This window comes from Nilaparvata lugens, chromosome 7, assembly GCF_014356525.2.
Source record: "Nilaparvata lugens isolate BPH chromosome 7, ASM1435652v1, whole genome shotgun sequence".
Classification (NCBI taxonomy): domain Eukaryota; kingdom Metazoa; phylum Arthropoda; class Insecta; order Hemiptera; family Delphacidae; genus Nilaparvata; species Nilaparvata lugens.
This window is the reverse complement of record NC_052510.1, coordinates 22420847-22445571: the sequence shown is the minus strand read 5'-3', so window position 1 is coordinate 22445571 and position 24725 is coordinate 22420847. Positions and strand designations below refer to the sequence as shown.

At 34.3% G+C, this 24725-nt stretch overlaps 1 protein-coding gene across 1 annotated transcript in view; it reads left to right on the top strand.

Annotated features, from left to right (window-relative positions):
• The window catches only part of LOC111057041 (dystrophin, isoforms A/C/F/G/H), a 608133-nt gene that overhangs the window by 209759 nt on the left and 373649 nt on the right, over nt 1–24725 (top strand). The window contains exon 46 of the mRNA XM_039431878.1: nt 4265–4363. Coding sequence (XP_039287812.1) covers nt 4265–4363 — 99 coding nt within the window. The remainder of the gene's footprint in view (nt 1–4264; nt 4364–24725) is intronic.

Here is a 24725-nt window from a genome sequence, read left to right as displayed (position 1 = left end):
ACCAATACGCCACCTAGCTCCATCAATTATTCTACTCTCCCTTCCACTCTCCATCATTCTTTCTTGATTGTAGTATTCTCTTTGTCTTTCTTTTCACATCTTCTTCCTACTCGCCCTTCCTTCATTTTTTGTCTTCGCCTGTCTCCTTCCATTCAATTTCTCTTTTACCTCACTCTCTATTTCGCTTGATGGATCTTTCCTCTCTTCCTTGAATCTTCATCCTCCTCTCAACTTCTCTTTCTCCTTTTTCCGCACTCTTTCCATCTTGATTGCTATTTTTATCTTTCTTTTATCTCTTGAATCTTTTTCCTCCTCACACTTGCCCTGATTATTCCTCCTCATCTTCTTCTCTTGTTTTCTCACATTCAATCTTCACTTAACCTCTCATATTAATACCCAACCACATATTAATTAATTTATTTTTAGTGTAGTATTATTCATTTTTTCAATGATTCCATTGTTATATTTTGTCATGTCAATTGTATTTAATGCTACAGTTGTTCTTTTCGCCTTCTTCGTTCATTTTCAATAATTATTCTTCAAAATAACTGTTATTTAATTTTGTATTTACACCTATATTTTTGCATTACCGTCTTATTATCATTATTTCTTCACCATGTAATCTTTGCTGTACTATCTTTCGATGTGCAATGGGTCTTTCTAGACCTATCACAAAATAAAAATTAATTAATCAATATTGACCAATTTCTTCACTTCCTATCTCTTCTTATTGCTCTTCCAAGTTCTATCTTCCCCTTCAATTCTCCTCAAAATTATTCTTCCAATAATCCTTCCCAATTTCCCCACCCATTCAATCTCATTTCTTTCAACTCTTTCTTTCCCAACAACGATATATTTCCCCCTCTCTTTTCCTACTGTCTCGAACTGTCCACTCTTTCTCTTTCTCCAACTTTTTCTCACACCAATCTAGCTCCCCGTTCACATCGGTCCCCTACAAGCCTTCACTTCCCCACTGATTTATCTGACCTTTTTACGTTTCATCTTTGTCAAGTAGCTGTCTGTTCTGTACATTAGTGCTGTCACTTTTACTTCCACTTCCTACCTCTCTTTTGTATCACTCTGCTCCCTCTTCTTTCAAATATATCGACCTTTCGTCTTTCCTCCTAATTTTTACTTTCCTTGCCCTATTACCATAGGTAAGGAAAGTATTGCTTTCCGAAAAAAATTAAGGTACCCCAATTCCTAAATTTCTATACGTTTCAAGGTCCCCTGAGTCCAAAAAATTGGTTTTTGGGTATTGGTCTGTATGTATGTATGTGTGTGTGTGTGTGTGTGTGTGTGTGTGTGTGTGTGTGTGTGTGTGTGTGTGTTGTGTGTGTATGAGTGTATGTGCGTCTGTGTACACGATATCTCATCTCCCAATAACGTAATGACTTGAAATTTGGAACTTAAGGTCCTTACAATATAAGGATCCGACACGAACAATTTCGATTAAATGCAATTCAAGATGGCGGCTAAAATGAGAGAATGTTGTCAAAAAACAGGGTTTTCTCGAAAACGGCTCCAACGATTTTGATTAAATTTATACCTAAAATCATATCTGTAAAAATTTCAGGAGCTCCGCCCCATCTATGCAAAGTTTGATTTTAGATTGCCAATTATCAGGCATCAGTCATAATTTGAACAAAAAAATCTGGTGTGGTGCACTCACACAACTTTCCTTGCCGTTATGAAAATTGATCAACTGACGCTAGCGTTCCCGCGTATCTCAAGTCCACTTTTCTAAGATCTGAACCAGCTGGTGACAGGACAATAACGCTGGAGACACACGAAGTCTGCTATCTCTTCATAGTGAACGATTTAAAAGAATCAACAGTTGCCAACAGTTTTGAAATTGAATATTCTTATTTTCTCTAATTTCGAGCTTATTTTCAATTTTAGGTGAAAATGTTACTGGACATTAATTGAAGAGATTTTCATGCTCAATCTTTTCCAATTGAATTTTTTTGTTTAAATTGTATCTGAAACCTGAAAATCTAATTGAAAATCTAAAATCAAACTTTGCATTGATGGTGCAGTGCTCTTGTTATTTTTACAGATATGGGACTTGTAGCAGTTGATGGAGCTTATCAATGACTTTCCTAGGTATGAATTTGATCAAAATCGTTGGAGCCGTTTTCGAGAAAATCGGGAAAAACCCTGTTTTTGACAACATTTTCGCCATTTCAGCCGTCATCTTGAATTGCATTTGATCGAAATTGTTCGTGTCGGATCCTTACAGTGTAAGGACTTAAGTTCCAAATTTCAAGTCATTCCGTTAATTGGGAGATGAGATATAGTGTACACAGACGCACATACACACACACACACACACACAACACACACACACACACACACACCACACACACACACACACACACACACACACACACACACATACATACATACAGACCAATACCCAAAAACCACTTTTTTGGACTCAGGGGACCTTGAAACGTATAGAAATATAGAAATTGGGGTACCTTAATTTTTTTCGGAAAGCAATACTTTCTTTACCTATGATAATAAGGCAAGGAAAGTAAAAATTCGAGTGGAAAAGATTGAGCATGAAAATCTCTACTATTAATGTTCAGTGACATGTTCAGCTAAAATTGAAAAAAAGCTCGAAATTCGAGCAAATGTAATCATCCAATTGCAAACTGTTGGCATTTGTTGATTCTATTAAATGATTCACTATGAAGAGATAGCAGACCTCGTTTGTCTCCAACGTTATTGTCCTGTCACCAGCTGGCTCAGATCTTTATTTATAAGTAGACTTGAGATGCGCGTGAACACTAGCGTCAGGTGATCAATTATCATAACGGTAAGGAAAGTTGTGTGAGTGCGCCACACCAGATTTTTTCATAATAAAATTTTTGATAAAACCATATTATTCTCATTCAACAGTTATTTTCACCTTTTTTCCATCAACCTAACACATTCCTGTGGTATCTTTGTGGTTTTTGGTGTTCCTTGTGTTACATAATTATTCAGAAACTCTATTATAGTAATTCTTTCATAGTACGATCTACATAAAAAATGGGTATTGAAAATTTTGTTCTAGAAGTCTATAGTCTACATTCCTGTGTGATAACTGCTAATGACACTGTTTTTTTTTCTTCAAGCCAATGACCTATAAAATTCCTGTTCAAGTAGTCTGTTATATTTGGTTTAAGAATTTTCTTCAGTCACTCTCTTAACGGTCAATCATAAACAGTATTAACATTTTATATTTCAAAATTGAACCTGTTAAGCCAGTTACACACAAACTGATTTTTGAACGTTCGGTTTTTCGCCGTTCTTATAAATTCTATCAGATTAAACGGAACTCGACAAACATCTTATAAAGTTTATAAGGACGGCGAAAAACCGAACGTTCAAAAATCAGTGTGTGTGTAACTAGCCTAAGTTGTATGATAACATTTCAGGAGTTATTTTCCATTTATCATATTCTAGTAAAATATTCTGAGTTGCAACTTCGCAAATCCAATAATTCCTATAATTCCACAGGGAAATAATCGTGAACAGGCAGTCAATATCTGTCATTCATTCCTTCAAAATTAATTTACCGCTTGATTCAACAGCGTTTCGTGATTTTTTCAGAAAATTCAGTGTTTAATTAAATAAATTTCAATGGGCTCTCAGGAGAAAGCAGAGTTTCATTATTCATACTTTGAGTTCAATTAAAACCGCACGTCTGTTTCTATTAACTTAGGATTTAGCAATATTTCGGTCGTAGCTCTATTCCTCCTTGTTTTTGTTCTCTTTTTGCGTCTTTCCCAAAGGGGATATAGAAAGTGGGAAGGGTTCTGCTGAGAATTTAGTTGAATGACAAGTAGAGTGGAATGTCTTCCTTCTTTCAGTTCTTCTATCCTTAATATTTTTCTCGGTAAATTGGCTGATAATTGTTGATGTCCCAATAGGAACTACATGTAAGATTATTTTTGAATATAATACTATAGTATATATAAATAAATATATATATATATATATATATATATATATATATATATATTTTCATTAATCTATTATCTCTATTATTAATTTATCTATTGATATCCCAATAGAAACTACTACTGTAAGGTTATGTTCATTAATCTATTTCTCCATTAATCATTTATTTATTGATATCCCAATTAGAACTACTGTATGGTTGTATTAATATAATTTATTTATTTTCTTCATTATTTATTTATTAATTACTTGAAATCACAATTGGAACTACTGTAAGGTTATATTCATTAACTTATTTTCTTTTTTGTAGATTCGAGATTGGCTGAGCCTGGAAGAAGAAATGCTTCGTCAGCAATCAGTTCTCGTCGGGGACGTCGATGACATTCTTCAAGTCCTCGACAAACAAAAGGTAATTTTTCAAAATTTATCTCAAATAATTGACTTTTATTATTGTTTGGAAAAAAGTTCCGTGACAGTCTAAATATCAGCTGCTACCGCCCTAACATCCACTTACTTAAGACTAATTAATCATGAATAAATAATATTATTGAACCACAACTGCATTTGTTACAAATCAATCACTAGTCGTATTATTTCATTGTGGAAGAGAGAAAAGCACAGATCACTTTCACGGTGACGTGATCTCAGCACCATTGTTGGGAGGGTCACTATTTGAGCCCAGCTTCACTAACTGATTGAATTTATTAACTGACTTTTTGTTGACTCGTAACTAATTTAGAACTGTAGGTTCATTTAGGGACGTTTATTATCGTCATATGTAGACAACATCTTCAAAAACAGTTTGTAACAATAAAACGACCCGTACTCAAAGTTATAAATAACATCAACTTTTGGATTGAAAAAATAAATTTTGAACCGAAATATTGTATACCACGATTTACGATACGGTTAATTTAGACACAGTATAATTATTAAGTCATCAATCAATTATCACGATTGCCATAAGAGAGATACAAAATATTGATTGAAATAGTATAATCTGAAATAAAAAGTGAATCCCCGATAAGAGAAACAATAGAAAAAGAAGAGAAATGCAATATATTGATGAAAATAATTGAATCTGAAATGAAAACTAAATCCTAGATAAGAGAAACAGGTAGCAAATCTAACTCTACTAAAACTTAACCACAGTTCAATCCTAAACTCTCATCTCATCCCCACCTGCTTTCAACTTTTCCCCAACTAAATACGTTTGAGATGAACTTATGTATAGGTTTCGAGGAACAAAGAGATGGAGATAGTAGAAATGTGTGTTCAGGACAAAGTTGGAGAGATAGTGAATTTGTCAGTAAGTTTCTGGGAAGCTGTCGAAGCATTTAGCGTTCTCGTCTGCGATTGGTCAATGGGGGATCGCTTTTTAGATGAGTAAAACATGCTGAACAACTTGGACTGAAGCTTGCTTGCTATTCTGTTCGAGCTATCTCAATTTTCAAATTGAACATTCAGGGAAATCCCGCTCGCACTCTCACTCACTCACTCTCTCTCTCTCTCTCTCTCTATCTCTCTCTCTACCACTGCTAACTTATTGCACAACTATGATCAATTAAGCTCGGTTTAGAAATGCTGAGTTGGAGTTTGAAAAAAGCTCACAAACAGCTATTATCAATTAAGGGCGGTTGGAAACCTGCTGAGTTGGTCGCTAGAAAAGTTCAACCCCAGGGAAAATATAATTGCAACTAGAAGACTATTTCTGCAATTTGTAACACAATTTGAAACAGTGTAAAACCTTTCCCAGATATTATGCAGTAGAGGAAATGCAATTGTTTTAATTATTCTCCTGTGGACGCATTACATAGAGTTTTGATATTATACACACGTTTGTTTTTCAGTCTCTGGTATCAGTATCAGTCATAATGGAAAATGCTAGTGGAATTAAGTTAGTAGGATCTTAATTGTTGTAATTTTCAATTATGTGCATTACAACTACAGAATTATATATTTCAATCTATTTTTACTATTCTTTAAAGTGTACATTTGAGCTTATCTACACATCTATTGTGAATAGTTGATTGATAATTTTTTTTTTAAGTTGATAGATGAATAGATAATCTGATTGTTAAATATTGTTCCACATCAATAGATAATCTGAGTAAGTGAATAGTTAATTTTAATAAATGAATACTGCTAATTAATTAATATACTATAAAGGGTTTGTGAAAAGTCCGAGAACGGCTTAATATCTCATACACAAAGGTAATTTAACGATGAGTGTGATTGGGGATCCCACTAAAAATGAAAATACTACTTTACTATGACTTCAAAAATCTGGTCCGCCATATTGGATGCAACTTTGTTTTTTTTAAATAGGAAGGCGGTCATGCGATACATTAAAGTTATACGAAATACGGATACGGAATTTCAAGAAAAAAATGAATGGCGAAACCCGCATATCGATATCTCGAACCGTTTCGAAGATATTCACATTATTAACCAATACTATTCAAAGCAGAAAGGGAAGAAAAAAGTATGAGAACGGCTTAGTATATCATGAAAAAATATGATTTAAAGGTGGGTGTGATTGGAGATCCTATTCATATTCAAAATACTTTTTTACTATGACTTCAAAAATCTGGTCCGACATCTTGGATCTGCCATTTTGAATGCAACTTTGTTTTTTTAAATAGGGAGGTGCATGCGATATCAGTATGCGATGTATGCGACATGGTATGCGACATGGTATGCGATACATGCTTCAATACGGAATTTCAAGACAAAAAGAATGACGAAAACCCGCATATTGATATCTCAAACCGTTTCGAAAATACTCACATTTTTTATCAATAACACTTATCTATTCCATTTTTTATTTGCATGGTATTGATTTATAATGTGAAAATATTCCAAACGGTTTGATATATCGATGTGCGGTTTTCGCCATTCATTTCCCCTTGAAATTCCGTATTGAAATCATGTACTGCATGATCACCTTCATATTTAAAAAAACAAACATGAATTCAAAATGGCGGACCAGATTTTTGAAGTCATAGTAAAGTAGTATTTTCAATTTCAGTAGGATCCCCAATCACACTCATCGTCAAATTACCTTTGTGCATGAGATATCAAGCCGTTCTCAGACTTTTCACCCACCCTGTATAATGTTAAAATAAAAAATCAGTCAAAAAGTTAAAAATATTGAAAAGTAAAAATATTTATCTACCTTTTGACGTAAAACTGATTTTTAACTCCTCATAACGGGCTAATTTAGGGGTTGTAATTCGAATATTTTAAATGTAAACACCCATTGAGTTTGAATAGATCTCTGAAGTACATCGTGGTGATCGCAATGATGCTTGAATTGAATAAAACATATTTCAAAGTAAATATTACGAGTCATACTATGGTTCAGTGATATTGAACATCAATGAATTTGAAACAACTCAACGTCTTGGAATGAGAACCATCTTTTTTGTGCTCAGAGACCTCTGTAGGCGTTTTTTGAAACTGAGCCTACAAAGTCAACCGCTAGATAGCGAGCAGGTCTGTTTCACATTTCTCTCAGAAGAGTGCCCAATAAGTGTCTTCAATTTACCCTCCAACCAATTTACATCACCGCTACAACCCCCAAAAGGACAATGTACATATTAGCCATTACGGTTCTTGAATTTACAGTGACAAACAATCATAGTCAAGTACAATTTGAAGCGATTGTAATTTTCAAGTCAAGATAAATAATACTCTCGATTCCATTTCTTCACTCTTACAGATCCATGTAAGTTTTTATGGACATGGTCATGGACAAGGACTTTGTGTGACATCAACTGTTGCTCAGTACAATAGAATTATTGTAGAGTCGACCTCTTTTATGTTAACACAAACTTCTTTCAGAGCAATCAATTTTCTGCATTATCACAAAAACCTCACTAGTTAGAAGAGAAGAAAACTATATTTCAAACTCAAAACTAATAAGGTTTACTGTGACGTTATCTCTACACTCACTCTTAGTTTCAACTGATACACTGATGCCGGTGAAATTTTAACCGTGATTAATTTCACGAGAACCAATCAGAGGAAGCCTTTTTGGTAAAACGGCTTCTCTGATTGGTTCTCGTGGAATTAATCACTATTTAAATTTAACCGGCTATTTTGCTGCAACCGGCACTTCATATCCATGGTCAGGCTGATCGCCAATATTAGGAACGAATAGGTACTAGCAGAGGAAAGAAATCCATATCAAGTATCGTTCGTTATAATTTGGTTCATTTTGAGTTAAAGCAGGACTTCCTATAAAACGGACCTGCGCCTACAAAAAAATGGCCGCCGTATATGGTGGCCGGCATTGATATTTCAAACGGGAACTAGACGAACTGAGATTTCGATAAACTGAGACGCTCTCTAACAGCTGATTAGTGATTTCTTCTTAGTAGGAATTTCTATAAGACCACCACATATTTTGTTTCTAGGCGCATTTTGTTTCTAGGCTCAGTATATGGGAGGTTCTCGTTAAAGCCACCAACTGATTGAATTCAGTTTAAGCTTTGACTGTGCAAACGGCCCTAAGAAGAGAATAAAGATTTTGGTTATTTTTCGTCTCGTGGAATCACTGAGTTTTCATGTTTGGAGTTTCCATCAGATAATTGAATACAGACATTTTTATAGTTATTTATAACTTCATTCGATGGCAGTAATGATAACTTGCTCGAACTCTTGGTTGTAGGCTTCAAAACATTAAAGGTATTTCTGTAATTTTGTAGGATTTCACGATTCGTTTATTGATTCCCTTCATCATAGGAAAACAAGAACAGCCTTCATTCATAGGAAACTCAGATTTTCCGTTTGAAATTTCTCACAGGTGGTCTTCCCATTTACATTTTCATCTGTCTTCACATTACTATTCGCTTCTTTATCCTTTGCTTCCACTCGTCTGCCTCACTAGGGTAGCATGGCAACACTGCCATGCAGTCTGCAAGAGCATTACTTTGGCACAAACTCGCAAAATCGCTCGTTCGTCCAGAATCGAACGATAAAACTTGTAAAATCCAATAAAGGACTCTCTTCAGTTTCAATGTTTGTGTCTCCTCCACTTTGCCAGTTCCCTTTCTCATATCTAAATAATCTTCCTCCAACTCTTCTTCTTCTTTCTCTTTTCTTCTTCTTCTTCTTCTTCTTCTTTTTCTTCTTCTTCTTCTTTCTCCGTCTTTTTCTTCTTCTTCTTGTTCTCACGTTCCTATCAACTCCTCCTACTCATACATCTCTTCTTCTTCCTCCTCCTCCTCCACTTTCTTACTTTCTCTTCCTATTCCTTTTCAATACTCTCTGTTTCGCCCACTTATTCTTCCCCTCCTGTTCATTCTCTTCCTGTTCTATTCAAACATCTCCCTTTTAAAACGTTTTCCCACACCCTCTCTCATTCCTTTTATCATTTCACAGCGAACTCGATCTCCAGATACTAACCAGCTTGGCAGTGTAGTCGTTTTTAAAGTGCTGTAGTAAGTAACTATCCAGTTCAGTTTATTGAAATCTGAATTACAACCTCTGAGACTTACAACGACTGGTATTGAATTCCAATAAGCTTCTTTGTTGATATATTCTGTCTTTTTGCTTGTTATTCATAGGATGTAATCAGTTGCTCTGTTTCGCGTTTGGCAAAATTGTTGTAATAAGGTTGTAATAATGATTGTAGAAAGCTGGGTTTTTATTTGTACATACTTGTTGAGTTTAAAAGTTATATGAGAGGATTGTTATTTCACTAACTGATACCTGTTGAAGTGAAAGATGAAATTTATAAAATACTGCAGTGGCTATTTACACTAGCTTCTTAATTTTTTTTTGAAGTGTTACTGTTTCAATAATTCATTAATTCTATCATAATCATTTAGAATGAGTTGCTTAAATTGAGTTTAATGATGTCCTAAAAAATAATGATGGCTGAAATTGATGTCCTACAAAATTTTTCAACAGAAGATGATAAAATAATTCACGAAGTTGGATAAATTCATGAGAATATGATAGATCCTAACTGACAAATTGTGACTTATTCGATAAAATTCGATCTTATCAAATTTCCCAACTAGGTTACTAATGGAAGTATTCACTGAGGCCACCTTTCAGACTGATTAGAATTGACTTGGTTCTATAAAGGGTTGTAATTCGCCGATCGAGTAATCAAGAAATAAATTAAATTTGATAAAGAAGAAAGTAATTGGGTAACCAAATGACAATTTAACTGCTTGATAAATAACTGGGTAATCATTAAGGTTGTGCCATTAAAGTTGACGTTTCTTTTATTCTGCATCACCTGGAAAATACCTCATAAATTTCCGCATAAAATGCCTGCAATAGCCCACTCATAAATGTTGATTGAACTGCTAAATGAATGACTGGATAATCACTGATGTTTCCGATGGATGATCACGTCGCTGCTGTCAAGTCAAACATGTTGAAGGGGTTTAGTTTCCTTGACGTCTGGTAAATATTGACCATTGCTCCCTCAAGATTGGGCCTGGACTGTACTTAGCCTTAGAACTATATGTATATGTATGTACATTGAGTATGGTTGTACGGAGGACGGGGTAGCCGAAATTTGCAGCGTAGAAACGCAAGCACTGCTGACTGCTCATAATTGATGAACATTCCGTCGTTTCGTTGCCATTTCGCAGCCGACTATATCTCATCGCCGCTTTGATGGAGTGCGAACTGTTGGCCATAAGTTAGGCGCCACTATCACTAATCATCGACAAAATTGATGGCTTTTCACTGGAAAAACTGGCCGGGCCGCTCGTATTCTGACACGGCTACTCACGCATGTCGGAAATGGGTTGGAGGGTTCCAAGATGCAAAAATGGCTGGAACATTGATTTCAAAGGTGCTATTGAATGATATAATTGAAAATTCAAGACAAAATGTTTTTCTAATAAAATTATTCAAGTATTGCAGTCCTGGATTCTTATCCTAACATAATTCTATACATTACTTCTAGTGCTAGAATAATCAATTGTATAAGTGAATGGTAATATTTATTTATGCATTTTTTCTGTCTATGGAAATATTCAAATACTTATATTCTTACAAGTGAAACTACAAATTCTGAGATGAATTTTCAAAGACACACTGTTTATTCCGGTTAATCATTTGTACAGAATTATGCTTCTCAGAAGTTCATGGACACTTTGAAATGAAAGTTATCAAATAATAAATAGAATTATTTAATATTTTATAACGAAAAGATAATAGAAAAATAAGAGAATTTGAACATACTTTATTCAAAATTAATGAGTTATTGGTTATTCATCATAAACACTTCTCTGGTAGCTACCCAATTCCAATCCAATTTGCAAAGCAAAACAACTAAGTATGTTCATGTTATAAGTCACAAAAAATATTCTATTTAATATACCAGTTGAATAGGAAATATAGATTAACCAATTTAATAATGAACTGGCAAATAATAATTCAACTCTCAACAGACACAATATGCTGTGAATTATGATGATTTGCACTCGACACCTCTTATTGCTGGCAATATATTCCGCAAGTAGCCAAGTCATCCTCACTTTAAATCCACTAAAATCCGGCCGATTAAATCTCCAGCGAGAAGTGAATGAAGAATTACATCCGGCCGACAAATATAAAAACCTGATTGAAAACTGGAAAAGCCGGCACATTCGTTACAGCTGGAACTGGAAAATTAACACATTACATTCTGCTGCTGAGAGTTTTCCGCGCGCCAAAATGGAAGAAAAAAAGCGGAAAATGTTCTTCTCGCTCTCATCTACTACATTGTGGTATTTATGGAACGTCGACGATTATATCTATGCACATCAGTATACTACACGTGAACGGTTGATGCGTTGTATATCTATATTTAATTTGGACTCACTGTGCATCCATGACCGAGCTGGAGCGTGAACATACTTACGCGTGCGTGAGAGGCAAAAAAAAGAAAATCCGCACCAGACGCTTGCATATCTTTCTGATATGGGGTCCCCCCCTTCCTCCTTATCAGCACAGTTTCACGCCGCTCTGAACTGCAGTGTGACTATAGGGAGGCGTTCATATTATATCTATGTTGGTGCGTATATTGTATATAAATCATAGTGTTGCAGCATATGCTTCAGGGGGCAGGGAGCTTGAGAATTGTGGATGAGACTGAAGGGAACATAGACGCCATGCTAATTGCTGTAAATTTAATTTATAGTTGCAGTTATGTCAACGCTAATAGGCTTTCGTTTATTAGTTGCTGCGCTATGTTGGTAGTTGCGGGTATGCTTTTTTAATGGTGCAAGTATAAAACGTAAAAACTCAAATTGCAGTATGCTACCAGAGGATTAGACTGCATGAGGAAGTATTAGTTTTTAATTAGATTTCAAATTGACAATTTCAACAGCAGTGCCCGTGTAAGATAAATACAGTAATTAACAAGTTGTGGGTGTAGTTTGTGTATCTCCAGCCTTTATGTTACGTTGAAATTCATTCAACTCATTTGCTCTCAAACCAAACTTTATAAGACTGTATTAAATAGCATATTTTAAAAATATTTGTGATGAAATTTCTCGTTAGTGAATGAATACTGACATTTCTTGTATTTCGTACAAATACTTCACAGCTTGACGTTGAATCTCAACATTTAAAATCAATAAAATCAATCAAAACACAAACATATTATTTCATATAGTACTTACAATAGAAATATATATAATCATTGAATAAATGTGGTATGCATGAGTGAATTTCATTATATAAACTGAAAATAATATTAGAATCAGTCTTCAAATAAGATTTTCTAGTAGTTTCCATCAGCGATCAAATCACGTTTTCATCATTTATCAAAGCAGACTCCTCGTTCCCTTCTCACTCCATTATAACTCGTTCAATGGTTTTCGCCTTTTATGAAAGTGCTGATCGTTAGTTTCAGCAGTTAACCTACTCATACTTCACGTTTTCAGGCCATTAACGTAGTATTTGCCTTCTGAATCCTTAATACTAGGCACTATAACTACTAAAGGCAACGTTCCTAGGATAAATAATTTAGACGCCCGCTTCTGTTGCATACCACTGTTCCACTATTTCTATTACTTCACCGTAATTCTGCCTCTGTTATTACAGTATTACGCTAGCGCTTGTAGGACCTCATCAAGCTCTTCCTCCTATTTATTTCCTCTATCTTCATATCCTCTTCTCTTCTCTACTACCTTCTCCCCTTTTCTTGTATATTTCTCCAACCGAATATTATTCATTCTACTTGGTTATCCCCTATATATGCATTTCTCCTAAACTTTATGGTGTACTATTTTACCTATACTCTATCTCCCTCTAAATCTGTCTATTTCTTATCTTCTATTTTTCTATCTTCCATTCTATTGTCTTCATGTTATCTGCTTATTCTCATAACATATCTTACCATTTCCATTTCCACTTATCGTTCTACTGAATTATTAGAAATTAAATAAAAAATGTTCAATCATGACATTTTATCTGTCTTCTCACAACAAAGAAATCCAAGCCAATTGAAGGCTGCACTCCTCATGTGAAATAATTCTTATATACAATTATTCTCTCGAAACGTCATTATGTTGTTTAATCCTCCTTTGATTCCATTCCCTTTTGTTCCATGCCCTTAGTGACTTTGATACTTTTCAATCAAATCCGTATCTCCTCCATTGTCGTGAATTATTCTTATTCAATTTAACTGTTCTATTTATTTCTATTTTCCTCCATCTTGTCTCCCACTTTCTCTCAGAATTATATCTCTACCTAATCGATGATTCATTATTCCTTTTTACTCTACTTTTCTCCAATTTTTTTTTTCTTTTTCCCTCTTCCATATCTTTACCGTTAGATAAAATCAAGTCTCTTCAACGTCATCAAATGGAAAAGTCAGTCATTCTATTCTATCGCTTCCATTAACTTACTTATTCTCATTCAACTAGTATTTTCAACTCCCCCTTTAAGGTGCAATCATGTATCATTGCAAGTTAATACAAAAATAACCCCCCTCTTATTCTCCTCTCTTCTCCATCATATCTCATTTGCATCTTTCACTCACTTTCTTATTCCACATTTTCCTTTCTCTAATATCTTTCTTTTTTGCTTTTCTCTCTCTCAGATTTATGAAGTTACATCACAATATTATATTATCGGTATTCAAATTGCATTCAATCTCTCAATAGCAATACTGTCATCTAATGTAAATGAGTATACTGTAACATACATAACTTAATAACTCCAATCTAATCTCTCTCTCTCTTTCTTTCTTTTTTCCTCTTTCTAGTAGAGTACTCTCTCTAGTAACTAACTGGTAGAGTATTCTTTCCAAAGAATGGACATTGAATTGTCCAAAGCTCCGCCAATATGTAGATACAAACCAATATTATCTTGAAGGAATTTCTAAATTGTTTTTTTTTCTCATAATGTAGCCTACAGTTCAATACTTATTATTTCAGTTCATATTATGTAAATTCAATCTCAAAGTATATTGCTCGCTCTCTCTCTTTTTCTATCTCTCTCTCTCTCTCTCTCTCTCTCTCTCTCTCTCTTTTTTTTTTTTTATTATTTTTCCCAAAGAATGGACATTGATATGTCCAAAGCTCCGCCAATTTATGTAGATGCATAACAATATGATTATTATCTATAGTTATTATATTACAAATTGCTTTTTCATATCATATACAGTTCTATAGTTATTTTCCTAGTCTATATTATGTAAATTCATCTATAATTTTGCTGTATTGTAAGCTATTGTATATAAGTGTATAAGCCAGTATATATTGTAATCTACATAAATAAAGTACTCAATCAATCAATCAATCTCTTTCTCTCGCTGTTCTTATCTGATATAATCTTTCACACCCCTACCAAGTGGATTCACGTGTTATTTCAAATTTCACAGTTCCTCTCACTCCCACCACACACTGCTAGCCTCTCTCTCACACGCACTGGTATGATCGCGCGCATGCACTACAGTCGGCCGTTTTATAAGTTGCCTTATTGGGTACGTGACTACCCCTTGTCACTATCCTTGTACCCTACTGCATGGCATTTCTCCTATCGTATCACCTGGGTCTTCTGTAGAGTTTAGAGTATCACAACACACACACACTCACACACACGCGCATGTGTGTGCTCGTGTACGTGTTTGTGTACGCGCACGCACGAATAGCAGGCCAGTTTATTTGTTAGTGTATGTGCTTGAGTTTCAAATTCTCTCACATTTGGTCACACTATTAACTGGCTGAATGTTTCGTGTTCGTGCTGATCGGAATGGGGTTGGCTGTGTAACTCTCAAGAATTGAATGAACGTTGCATAAATGACATGCTTTGTGTATTTGTGTCAATGATTTAGAACTATTGTGTGACTGTTTTTAATTTTCACGGACATTTTTATTTATAAAAGGAATCAGAAAAGCAGTCACACTGAATTCGAACTTTCAGGAAATGGATTTAAATGAACTATTCATGTGGATGAAAAAATCGTTTTCCCATTCTGCTGGACAGAAAAAAACCATCATTGATTCCTTTGGGCGAGCTCACATAGAAAAGATGAAACCTCTCATGAATGATTAGAATGAAAATTAGTGAACATTTCCAGAACCTATAAGAACCAATATTACAAAATTGGTCCTATAAAAACCAATGGTATTCTTGTTCTGACTTGCAAAGAAAACATTAATTGGAATCTACTGACCTGAGAGCTACTGACGGTAGGTCACTACAAATTCCATATTAGTGTCTGAAGTTGAGGTGAGAGCAACAGTTCAAATTCAAATTCATATATTTGCCATAAAATAATACAGATTAATAAAATAAATATTTTAACTTACAAAATGGCACTACCGGCAAAGAAAACTTGTGCGCCGGCAGTGAGTTTGAGCAACTAGGTACAGCAAACATGTCAATAGAAAAAAAGAGCTAATTCAAACCACTAGAATAAATAAAACTATGGAAACCAGGTCACATCTCTATACTTACAAACGATAAGACAAAGTAACAAAATCATAGTTTGATAGACAACTTTTCAGATAGTAAAGGGGGAAATAATTTGAATAAAACATGATAATAAAGAGTTGATGAATGCCTAGAGTTGGAATAGTTTGACTACAACATTTTCGGTCTTGATCCAGTTCTCAATTTTTGTTTTAAGTGCTTTAGAGGGTTTTATTTTTATAAAATGTTCTGGAATAATATTTATTAGTTTATTTACTATGTAGTTGAATTGTCTTCTGCATATAGTTAAGTCAGTTCGAGGAACAATATATCTGTTTGCAGATCTGAAAAATATAATTAGTTTGATGCAGTGTAAAGATATCTGTATGATTGCTGATATATTTAATTAGATTTCTAATATATAACTGTCTGACTGTCATAACTCCAAATTCCAGAAAAAGTTGGTGACTAGGGTATCGTCTGGGCACTCCCAAGGCTGCCTTGAGAATACCCTTTTGAATAACATTCAATTTTTTAAAATGTGCATTGAAAGCGCCACCCCACACCCTAATTCCATACTGGAAGACTGACTGAGCATATGCTAGATATACCATTCTACTTAGACCTTTGTCTTTGAGTAAGCTCAAATTATAAAATTTGTGGATCATAAATTTCATTTTGCTACACATACTATTTATATGCTCATTCCATCTTAAATGAGGGTCCAGAGTGACACCTAAATACTTTGTTTTGGTCACGTTTTCTAAAACGTTACACTAGGTTTTTATTTGTCAAGATTCAAGTGCTTGAAAAGGTACCACGAGTTTTCATTCCTTGCTTCTGAAAGTATTCCAACTCACAACAAGTTGTTTGATGAACACTCATGTGTAGATATTCAGCAATCACCACACTTCGATAATACAATTTTGTGAAATAATTCATGTCATTCTAAGATTCTACTGTATCCAAATCATAAATATGATATTCAAGTTGATTTTTCTAGTTCAGTCTACGCTCAGCCTAACATCAATTTCCTAATTCAGTCACTGCAATCATAAATGAATTATAATTTATTCTCAGCATAAATATTTATCATGCTTCTTTTTGTATTGTTACAGGTATGGTGAATCCTCTTCCTAGTTCTAGAATACAAGTTCATAGGTGAGTGCTATCTCTACCTTGCAATTTATCAATATTGATCAGACAGATTTTTCTGTCTCCCCGAAATTCATCTCTTTCAATCACAAATCACCATTGAGAGACAACAATAGGTTCCAAATACCAAAGGCAGTAGGCACTGAGCACCAAAACAGTTTCTCTCCCACATTTTGTTCCAAGAAAATTTTGACTTCTAACAATTCAAGTCCACATTTTGAGTTCAGTAGCCTCAGAGATTGAAGTAGCGAATAGTGTTCGATTTTTTCGAACTTAATTGGTCAACCGAAACTCAGAAAAAACTGCCTTAATTGAATTTTTTTCTGATGTAGGTTCTGTCAAGATTTTATGGTTCTCTTCGATCCAAGGTAGAAGCAAACTTATGTGAAGAAAACCCCATTTTCCCTTGACAAAGGGTCTCTGAAATTCAAATGTGAGAAGAAAAAGAGTAAAAAGTGAGTAGGGTATAGTCTACCTGCTAGCGCAGCTCTGCTATGCAGCATATGCTGCAGACCCAGTCCGCTGCCTACATGATTTATGCTTTCTTTCTTCCTCATTCCCCTGCACCGTATTTGTCCATCAGAATTCTCTTTTCTCCTCCTTTTCACGTTGCCTTCCATTCGTCTTGCAAGATGTCCTTTTTGGCACACGCTGCTATGCCATGAATAGACTTATGAATAGATTATTATGCTGATAACATTGTTCCCATCTTACTACCAATGACAGGCTGTCATATAATACTTTTCATAAACAATAAAAGTCCTCACATAATATGCCCAATTCAATAGATATGATGTCGTTCTCCATCCAATATTATAATTTCTCATACATTTACTCTTTTCCTGTTGTTTTCCATCTATATAATAAGAGAGAGTATGGTTGTGTTTGTTCGTGTGTTCGTTTGTTCGCATCGAAACATGTCAACTTGTGGATTGCATACCGGAAAAACGGGAATGATTTAGATCTCCAAATTTTGCACATAGATTCTAAAAATATCAATCTCGTCCACCTGGAAGCCCAAATTTCAATTTTCCTTCTAGTTTTTTCAGAATTAATGTTCAAATTTCATTCATGCTACCGTACATGAAGTTCCATATGTCATAGGCTACATTGTTGTAGTCCAGAAGTGTGTTTTTTATGATGAGGTAATAATGCTGATACAAGACAATCATTTTCGAACGGAGCCGTGTAGCGTAACGGTAAATCGCTCGCTCTCGGAGCGTTCCTCCGATTGAATCCTCGGTTTTAATCCCGATTCTTCCCAATTTTTTTGTTCTTAATTTTTTCCCTCGAAACGTATTATTATCAATTTTTTTTTGAAGGAATTTGTTTTCATTACAATATTGATCTTAGATTTTATCAAATAATTATCTTTAATGTAAAATCTTGCTACCAGTACAAATGAAATGGACATAGTCTTCATGCTGTAGGCCTATTATTGAATTTCATAAGAAAACATGAATAGATCACAATAGAATAAGTGATCATTTATATTCTTCAGTTATAATGTACTATCAGACACAAATTCGCAGTGAAACGAATATTCTAGGTATGTTGTTTGGAATTGGGAAAACAAAAGGCTGCCTGATTCAAATTGAGGAGGATCTAATCGATTCTAAAATTTATTGATGTATTGAAAAAAAGCAATATGAATCTGTGAGGTTCTCAAGTATTATGTCTTCTTCAGTTTTCTATACTATAATAAAGGAAAGAACTGGCTTATACACGTAAGGAATGGGGAATTATGTTTGACGCATCATCACGTCTGAACTACTCAACTGATTAATTTGAAATTTTGCATATAGATCCTTAATTAACCGAGGATGTGTATATGCCTATTTTCAGTTCTTCAAGATTTCATTACGTCAAGTTTTCAATTTGTCATGCTTCCAGTTGTTGTATAGAAGCAGCTGAACATTTCTTTTAAAAGGGACATTAGATTAGATTATAGGTATGATTGGGGATCCTATTCGAATAAAAATAACTGATTTTCTGTCGCTTTTTGTGTAGTTGAGAAGTTGATATTGTGGTAATTATTCATATTGAATCAAAATTTTGTTCCGCCATTTTGTACTCAACTTCATTTTTTTAAATTGGAAGGTAGACATATGACAAAGTTAGAAGACAGAAAACTAACGTTGGTCATATGATACAGAATTTCAAGAGAAAATGAATGGTGAAAACCGCACCGATTTCACAAACCGTTCAAAAGTTATTCTCATTCAAAGATACTGATAAATCATCCATCCATCTTTACTATAATAATGGAAAGAGCTGGCTCATACACGTACGTGAAATCATGTAGGAAAATTATGTTTGACGCATCATCACGTCTGAACTACTAGACTAGGCAATGAATGCTCAAAAGAGGGTGTAGAGGGAAAAGTTTGGAAGACAATTTTTGACCCCGCAGTTCTGTTTAGGGTAGTAAGAAGGTAAACATATGAAAAGTCCCCACCCCTACCGCTTGTGCCAAGTGGGTGGGGGTGGTTCAAAGGTACTATTTTTTGGTTTCTCGCATATAACACGAAAACTATGTCTTAGGGACATGAGTATTATATTATACAATATGAAACTTACATAATTTCCTATATTATACAATATGAAACTTACATAATTTCCTATATTATACAATATGAAACTTACATAATTTCCCATGATATTCATCTAACAACTTTTACAATATCTGCTTTAGTTTTCGAGATATCCGCTCTCAAAGGTGTGACATTTTTGAAAAAACACGTTTGCCTCCATTTTTTTCTATTTTTGCTCTTATATTTTTTTAAAAATCGATTGGAAAGATCCATGCTGATTATGAGCTTATAGAGCATCAAGTTCTCTTCAATTTGATGTATAATTTCACACTTACACGTATTTCCCTACAACTGTTGCAGCAGCTTTAGTGTTGAATGTGAAAACTCCAGTTCTGCAACAATAGATCAATTGACAAAGGAATTTGAAGAGAATGTTTTAAACACAATTTTTGACTTTGCAGCTTTGTTGAGACTAGTTAGGAGGAGAACATCAAAAGTCCCCATTCCTCATGAGCTAAGGGGATGAGGGTGGTTTAAAAGTTGCATTTTTCAGCCTTTTGCTTCCACGCTCATATCTTGAAAACAAAGCGTTGAATCGACATAACTAACTATTCCAAAATAAAGATTGATACATTTTCTACACTTCTTGTTCAGTGAAATTTTGTGATATTCTCAACAGTTTCCGAGATAATCGCTCTTGAAAGTGTGTAATTGTTAAAATGACAGGTTTTTATCCAATGTTTTGCTCTTTCAGGGCATATTACTTTCCAACAATGCATCATTAAAACTGATGCTTATCGTAGGTTTGTAGAGCATTGTATTCTCTTTGAAATGATGTATTATTTCATCATTCCAAGTTTTCCTCTCATTGTTATCGAAGCTTTAATAAAGGGGGTGAAATTTTCATTGCTGCAACAAATATCAACTCAGCGGTTCCACACCTTCAACAGAGGGAATAAAGATGTGCATTTTTGCTATGTTCACCTACTAACTAGTCCAAATGAACCTGCATAGTCAAAAATGGTGTCACAGACACCCAATTCAAATGTCATTGTCAAACGATCAATTATTGCAGCAATGAAAATTTCACCCCCTACATTGAAGTTGCTATAACAATGGAAGGATATCTTGAAATAGTAAAATAATACATCATTTCAAAGAGAATTCAATGCTATACAAATCTTCGTTAAGAATCAGTTTTTATGATGCATTGTTACAGAGTTATAAGCCCCGAAATAGCTAAACATTGGATAAAAACCTGTTATTTTAACAATTACACACTTTCAAGACCGAATTATTTCGGGAAGTGTTGGGGAATATCACGAAATTCTACTGAACAAAAAGTGTAGAGAATTTATCAAGCTTCATTTTGGAATAGTTATCTATGTCGGTTCAACGCATTGTTTCAAAGATATGAGCTTGGAAGCAAAAAGCTGAAAAATGCAACTTTTAAACCACCCTCACCCCCTTTAGCACATGAGTTAGGAATGGGGACTTTTGATATATTATCCTCCCAACTAGTCTCAAGAGAGCTGCAAAGTCAAAAATTGTGTTCAAAACATTCCCTTCAAATTCCTATGTCAATTGGTCTATTGTTCAAAACTGGAGTTTTCACACTCAACACTAAAGCTGCTGCAACAGTTTTAGGGAAATGCTCAAAAGTGTGAAATTATACATCAAATTGAAGAGAATTCAATGCTCTATTAGCTCATAATCAGCATGGATTTTTTCCATCGATTTTTAAAAAAATATAAGAGCAAAAATAGAAAAAAAATGGAGGCAAACGTATTTTTTCAAAAATGTCACACCTTTAAGAGCGGATATCTCGAAACTAGAGAAGATATAAAAAATATTCAGAAATCAATATTGTAGGAAATTATGTAAGCTTCAATTTTGTATAGAACAGTTATGTTCATAAGATTCATATTTTCCGTGTTATATGCGAGAAACCAAAAAATAGTACCTTTGAACCACCCTCACCCCCTTAGCACAAGGGGTAGGGGTGGGGACTTTTGATATGTTCACCTTCTTACTACCCTAAACAGAACTGCGGGGTCAAAAATTGTCTTCTAAACTTTTCCCAATATAATCCTTCCTTGACTGGACTATATTGGACTGATTGATTTGAAATTTTGCATAAAGATTATTTATTAACCGAAGATGGTTATAGGCCTATTTTCAAATTTCTTATTTTTTATTACGTCAAGTTTTCAGTTTGCAAAGTTTTTAAATAGACTCTAAGTTTTAAAATAATAGTAAGCGAAGCACGGCTTACCTACAAGTTATTCCATAATAGCAATGTTTCATACATTTTGAGATGCTATACTCAATTTCACCGGGGAGATTGACAAATTCCCATCATCCATTCATGACCCGAGATTCAATTGCGCTATTCAATTTGCACAAACCTGATCCAATCGCTTTTTTATGAGTTGATTCCCCTACTCATAAATAGAATTAAGAGCGTGAAATTAAAATACAATGAAATTTCGAAGTACTCGGATTACTCTACAAACACAGAACTAAACTGTTTTAATAATTTAACTTTATGGAAAGGTCAATTGATCTTCACCACAAAAATAAACTTTCACTCAACCTATACTGATAATTACTGCAGAATGAATGTCATTTCCAATTCCATTTTTTAAAGTAAATTGTTATAAACTATGTGCTCAATTCTATCATTTTTGGTGATTGCACTACACAAATGCTTATTTCATTCAATCAATGTTTTTTGGTGTATAGTTTGTTTATTATTATTAATCATGCAAACTACTCTCTAAATGAGTAATCCAATCACGATCACAATTTACCAACAATATTCCCAAAAGCATTCCCACATAGCATTTCTGCTGCAAATCACAAACTTATTTATTCTGTAAATTGACCAAATTCCCACATCATCTAATCAGTTGATCAGAACGTAGCAGCCGTGTATGTTGTACGCATTAAGCTCATCAACCAGGCTTCAGGTTATAATCCTCACTTTTGTCATCTCGGTATAGTAGATTGATTCAAGCCTTATATATCTATATACTTATACATATAGGGTGGGAGCCGCCAATCTAGATCATGACGCTATTATTATAGATATATGTAGGCTGTAGTAGTTAATATCATATCTATGGATAGTTTACTTCATCTATTCCCCTAGTGAGGGCGCTTTCGACAAGCGTGTTGGTTGCTATCAACCTTGTTATACGCAGCACGCAATCACCGCTGTTAGAAAGGATGTTTGATAGCAACCAGATTAAGGCATTCATCAACCTGGGAAGAGATGAAAGTTAATTCAGTATTTCTGAAAGGTGTGGTGAATTGGGCTTAAGGTTGTAGGAAAATTGGTGATGGTGTTGATGAGAATTCCTTTATTCTGTGAGCTCTTAGTCGATTCTGAAAGACTAGTTGTATTCACATGTTGATGGGAAGATATGGGTGTTACTTTGGAATTAAGGTTTCTGGAAGATGTATAAAATCGAGCCTTGGTTGTAGATATTATACCATAAATGACAGTGTCATTGAAAATAATTATCATTTTGTGTACTTCCAAGGTACAGAAGTCTGCAAAAACAATATTGGATCATCTTTAACAAGGTTTGATGAATATCAAAAGTATAGAAGACAGATTTGAATTTGATAGAGGGGCATCAGATCATGCACGACACACTGTACATAATATTTTCAACCTTCTTTTCTGGCAGTTGATTGAAATATAACAGCCAGCTTGTTTGATTGACTTGTAAAAATTACTGACTTTGAAAAACAACGCAATTTGACGGACGTACATTGAGGCGTATTATGACGACGAATCATTTCCAATCTGACTCAATTTTGAAATGAATGAGGTCAGATGAGAACAACACAATTTGTGGCCGCAACTCAGGGGGCGGCGTAGAGTAGGGTTGAATGGATCTACAGTACCTCGCGTGTACGTGTGTAACAAACTGAGCATGCGCCTGTTCATTGGTCTCCCTATCCACGGGGGATGAAATGAGTGCTACACAACTTAGGAAGCTCCCAAAGATACAGAATAGCTTGTTCCGTTGCTGCCATCTGCATAGTTGAGGATACTCAAGATTAACATCTAGATTTATTTTATAATTATTGTTATTTTCAAATTTGATAATGTTCATTTAACTAGAAAAAATAATTTTCGATTAACCTTGTTCCGAAGATATTCGAAGATATCTTGGAAATATCATACTAAGCTCAGTTTGAATATTTCTACGTATAAATTCTATGCATCTGAAAGGCTGATTAATTTTCTCAAAATTACAGTTCCTTAATAGTTAGAAAATTTATAACTTGGTAACATGTCTTCAAAAAAGATAATCTCTTGTCGATTTTATCGCACTGCAATTGTCGTTATCCCACATATTACAATTTCTCTTTGTGGGTTCGTAGAGAGAATTTTCAAGTAAAAACATTATACTGTTACACTGGAGATAGGTATGCAATATTGTCATTAATGTCTGCAATCCTTCTTGATATAGCTCTTAATTATCTGCTTCTTTGGTGATGCAGGACTCAGCTTAATCTGTATCAACCTTCATATTTCATAATCAATCATATAATAAACCTCCCTCTACATATTTACAAGAGAAACTCATGAATGCATTGTCGTCAACTCGAAGGAACAAAATATTTTGTGTGGAGCCAATTTCCTCTCTAAAAGATCGAAGGATTCCTCAACTATTTGAAACTTTTAAATAATATTTATGTAGTTGAGATGTTGATATCGTGGTTATTCATAAAAAACTCATTTAAGTTTTAAATACTCTCTTCAACTCCACTTCACGTCTTTTCGACATGAAATTGATGAGTTCAATGATAATGGTGAACCATGAATTTTGTATTAGAAGTTCATTTCAAATAATTCCAATGAAATAATCTTGAGTTTCCACTTTCACTTACTCCAATGGAGAGTCCCTTACTGTAGATTCAATAGCAGATCAAATTCTAACTGCCGCTGATAGATATTAGGATATCAGGAAATATTTTCCACTTTTCAATTTTAACTTGATGATGATTATTCGATAATGATCCTGACTTTGATATCAAGGGATGATTAATTATTAAATGAAACAAAATCGAAAAAAAATCTTGGATCTCACAACACTTCGAACGTAACTATGGAAATACACAGTTTATTTCTCTATTTCTTCATCCATACAGTTTAAACTATAGAGTAGCATAAATCAGAAC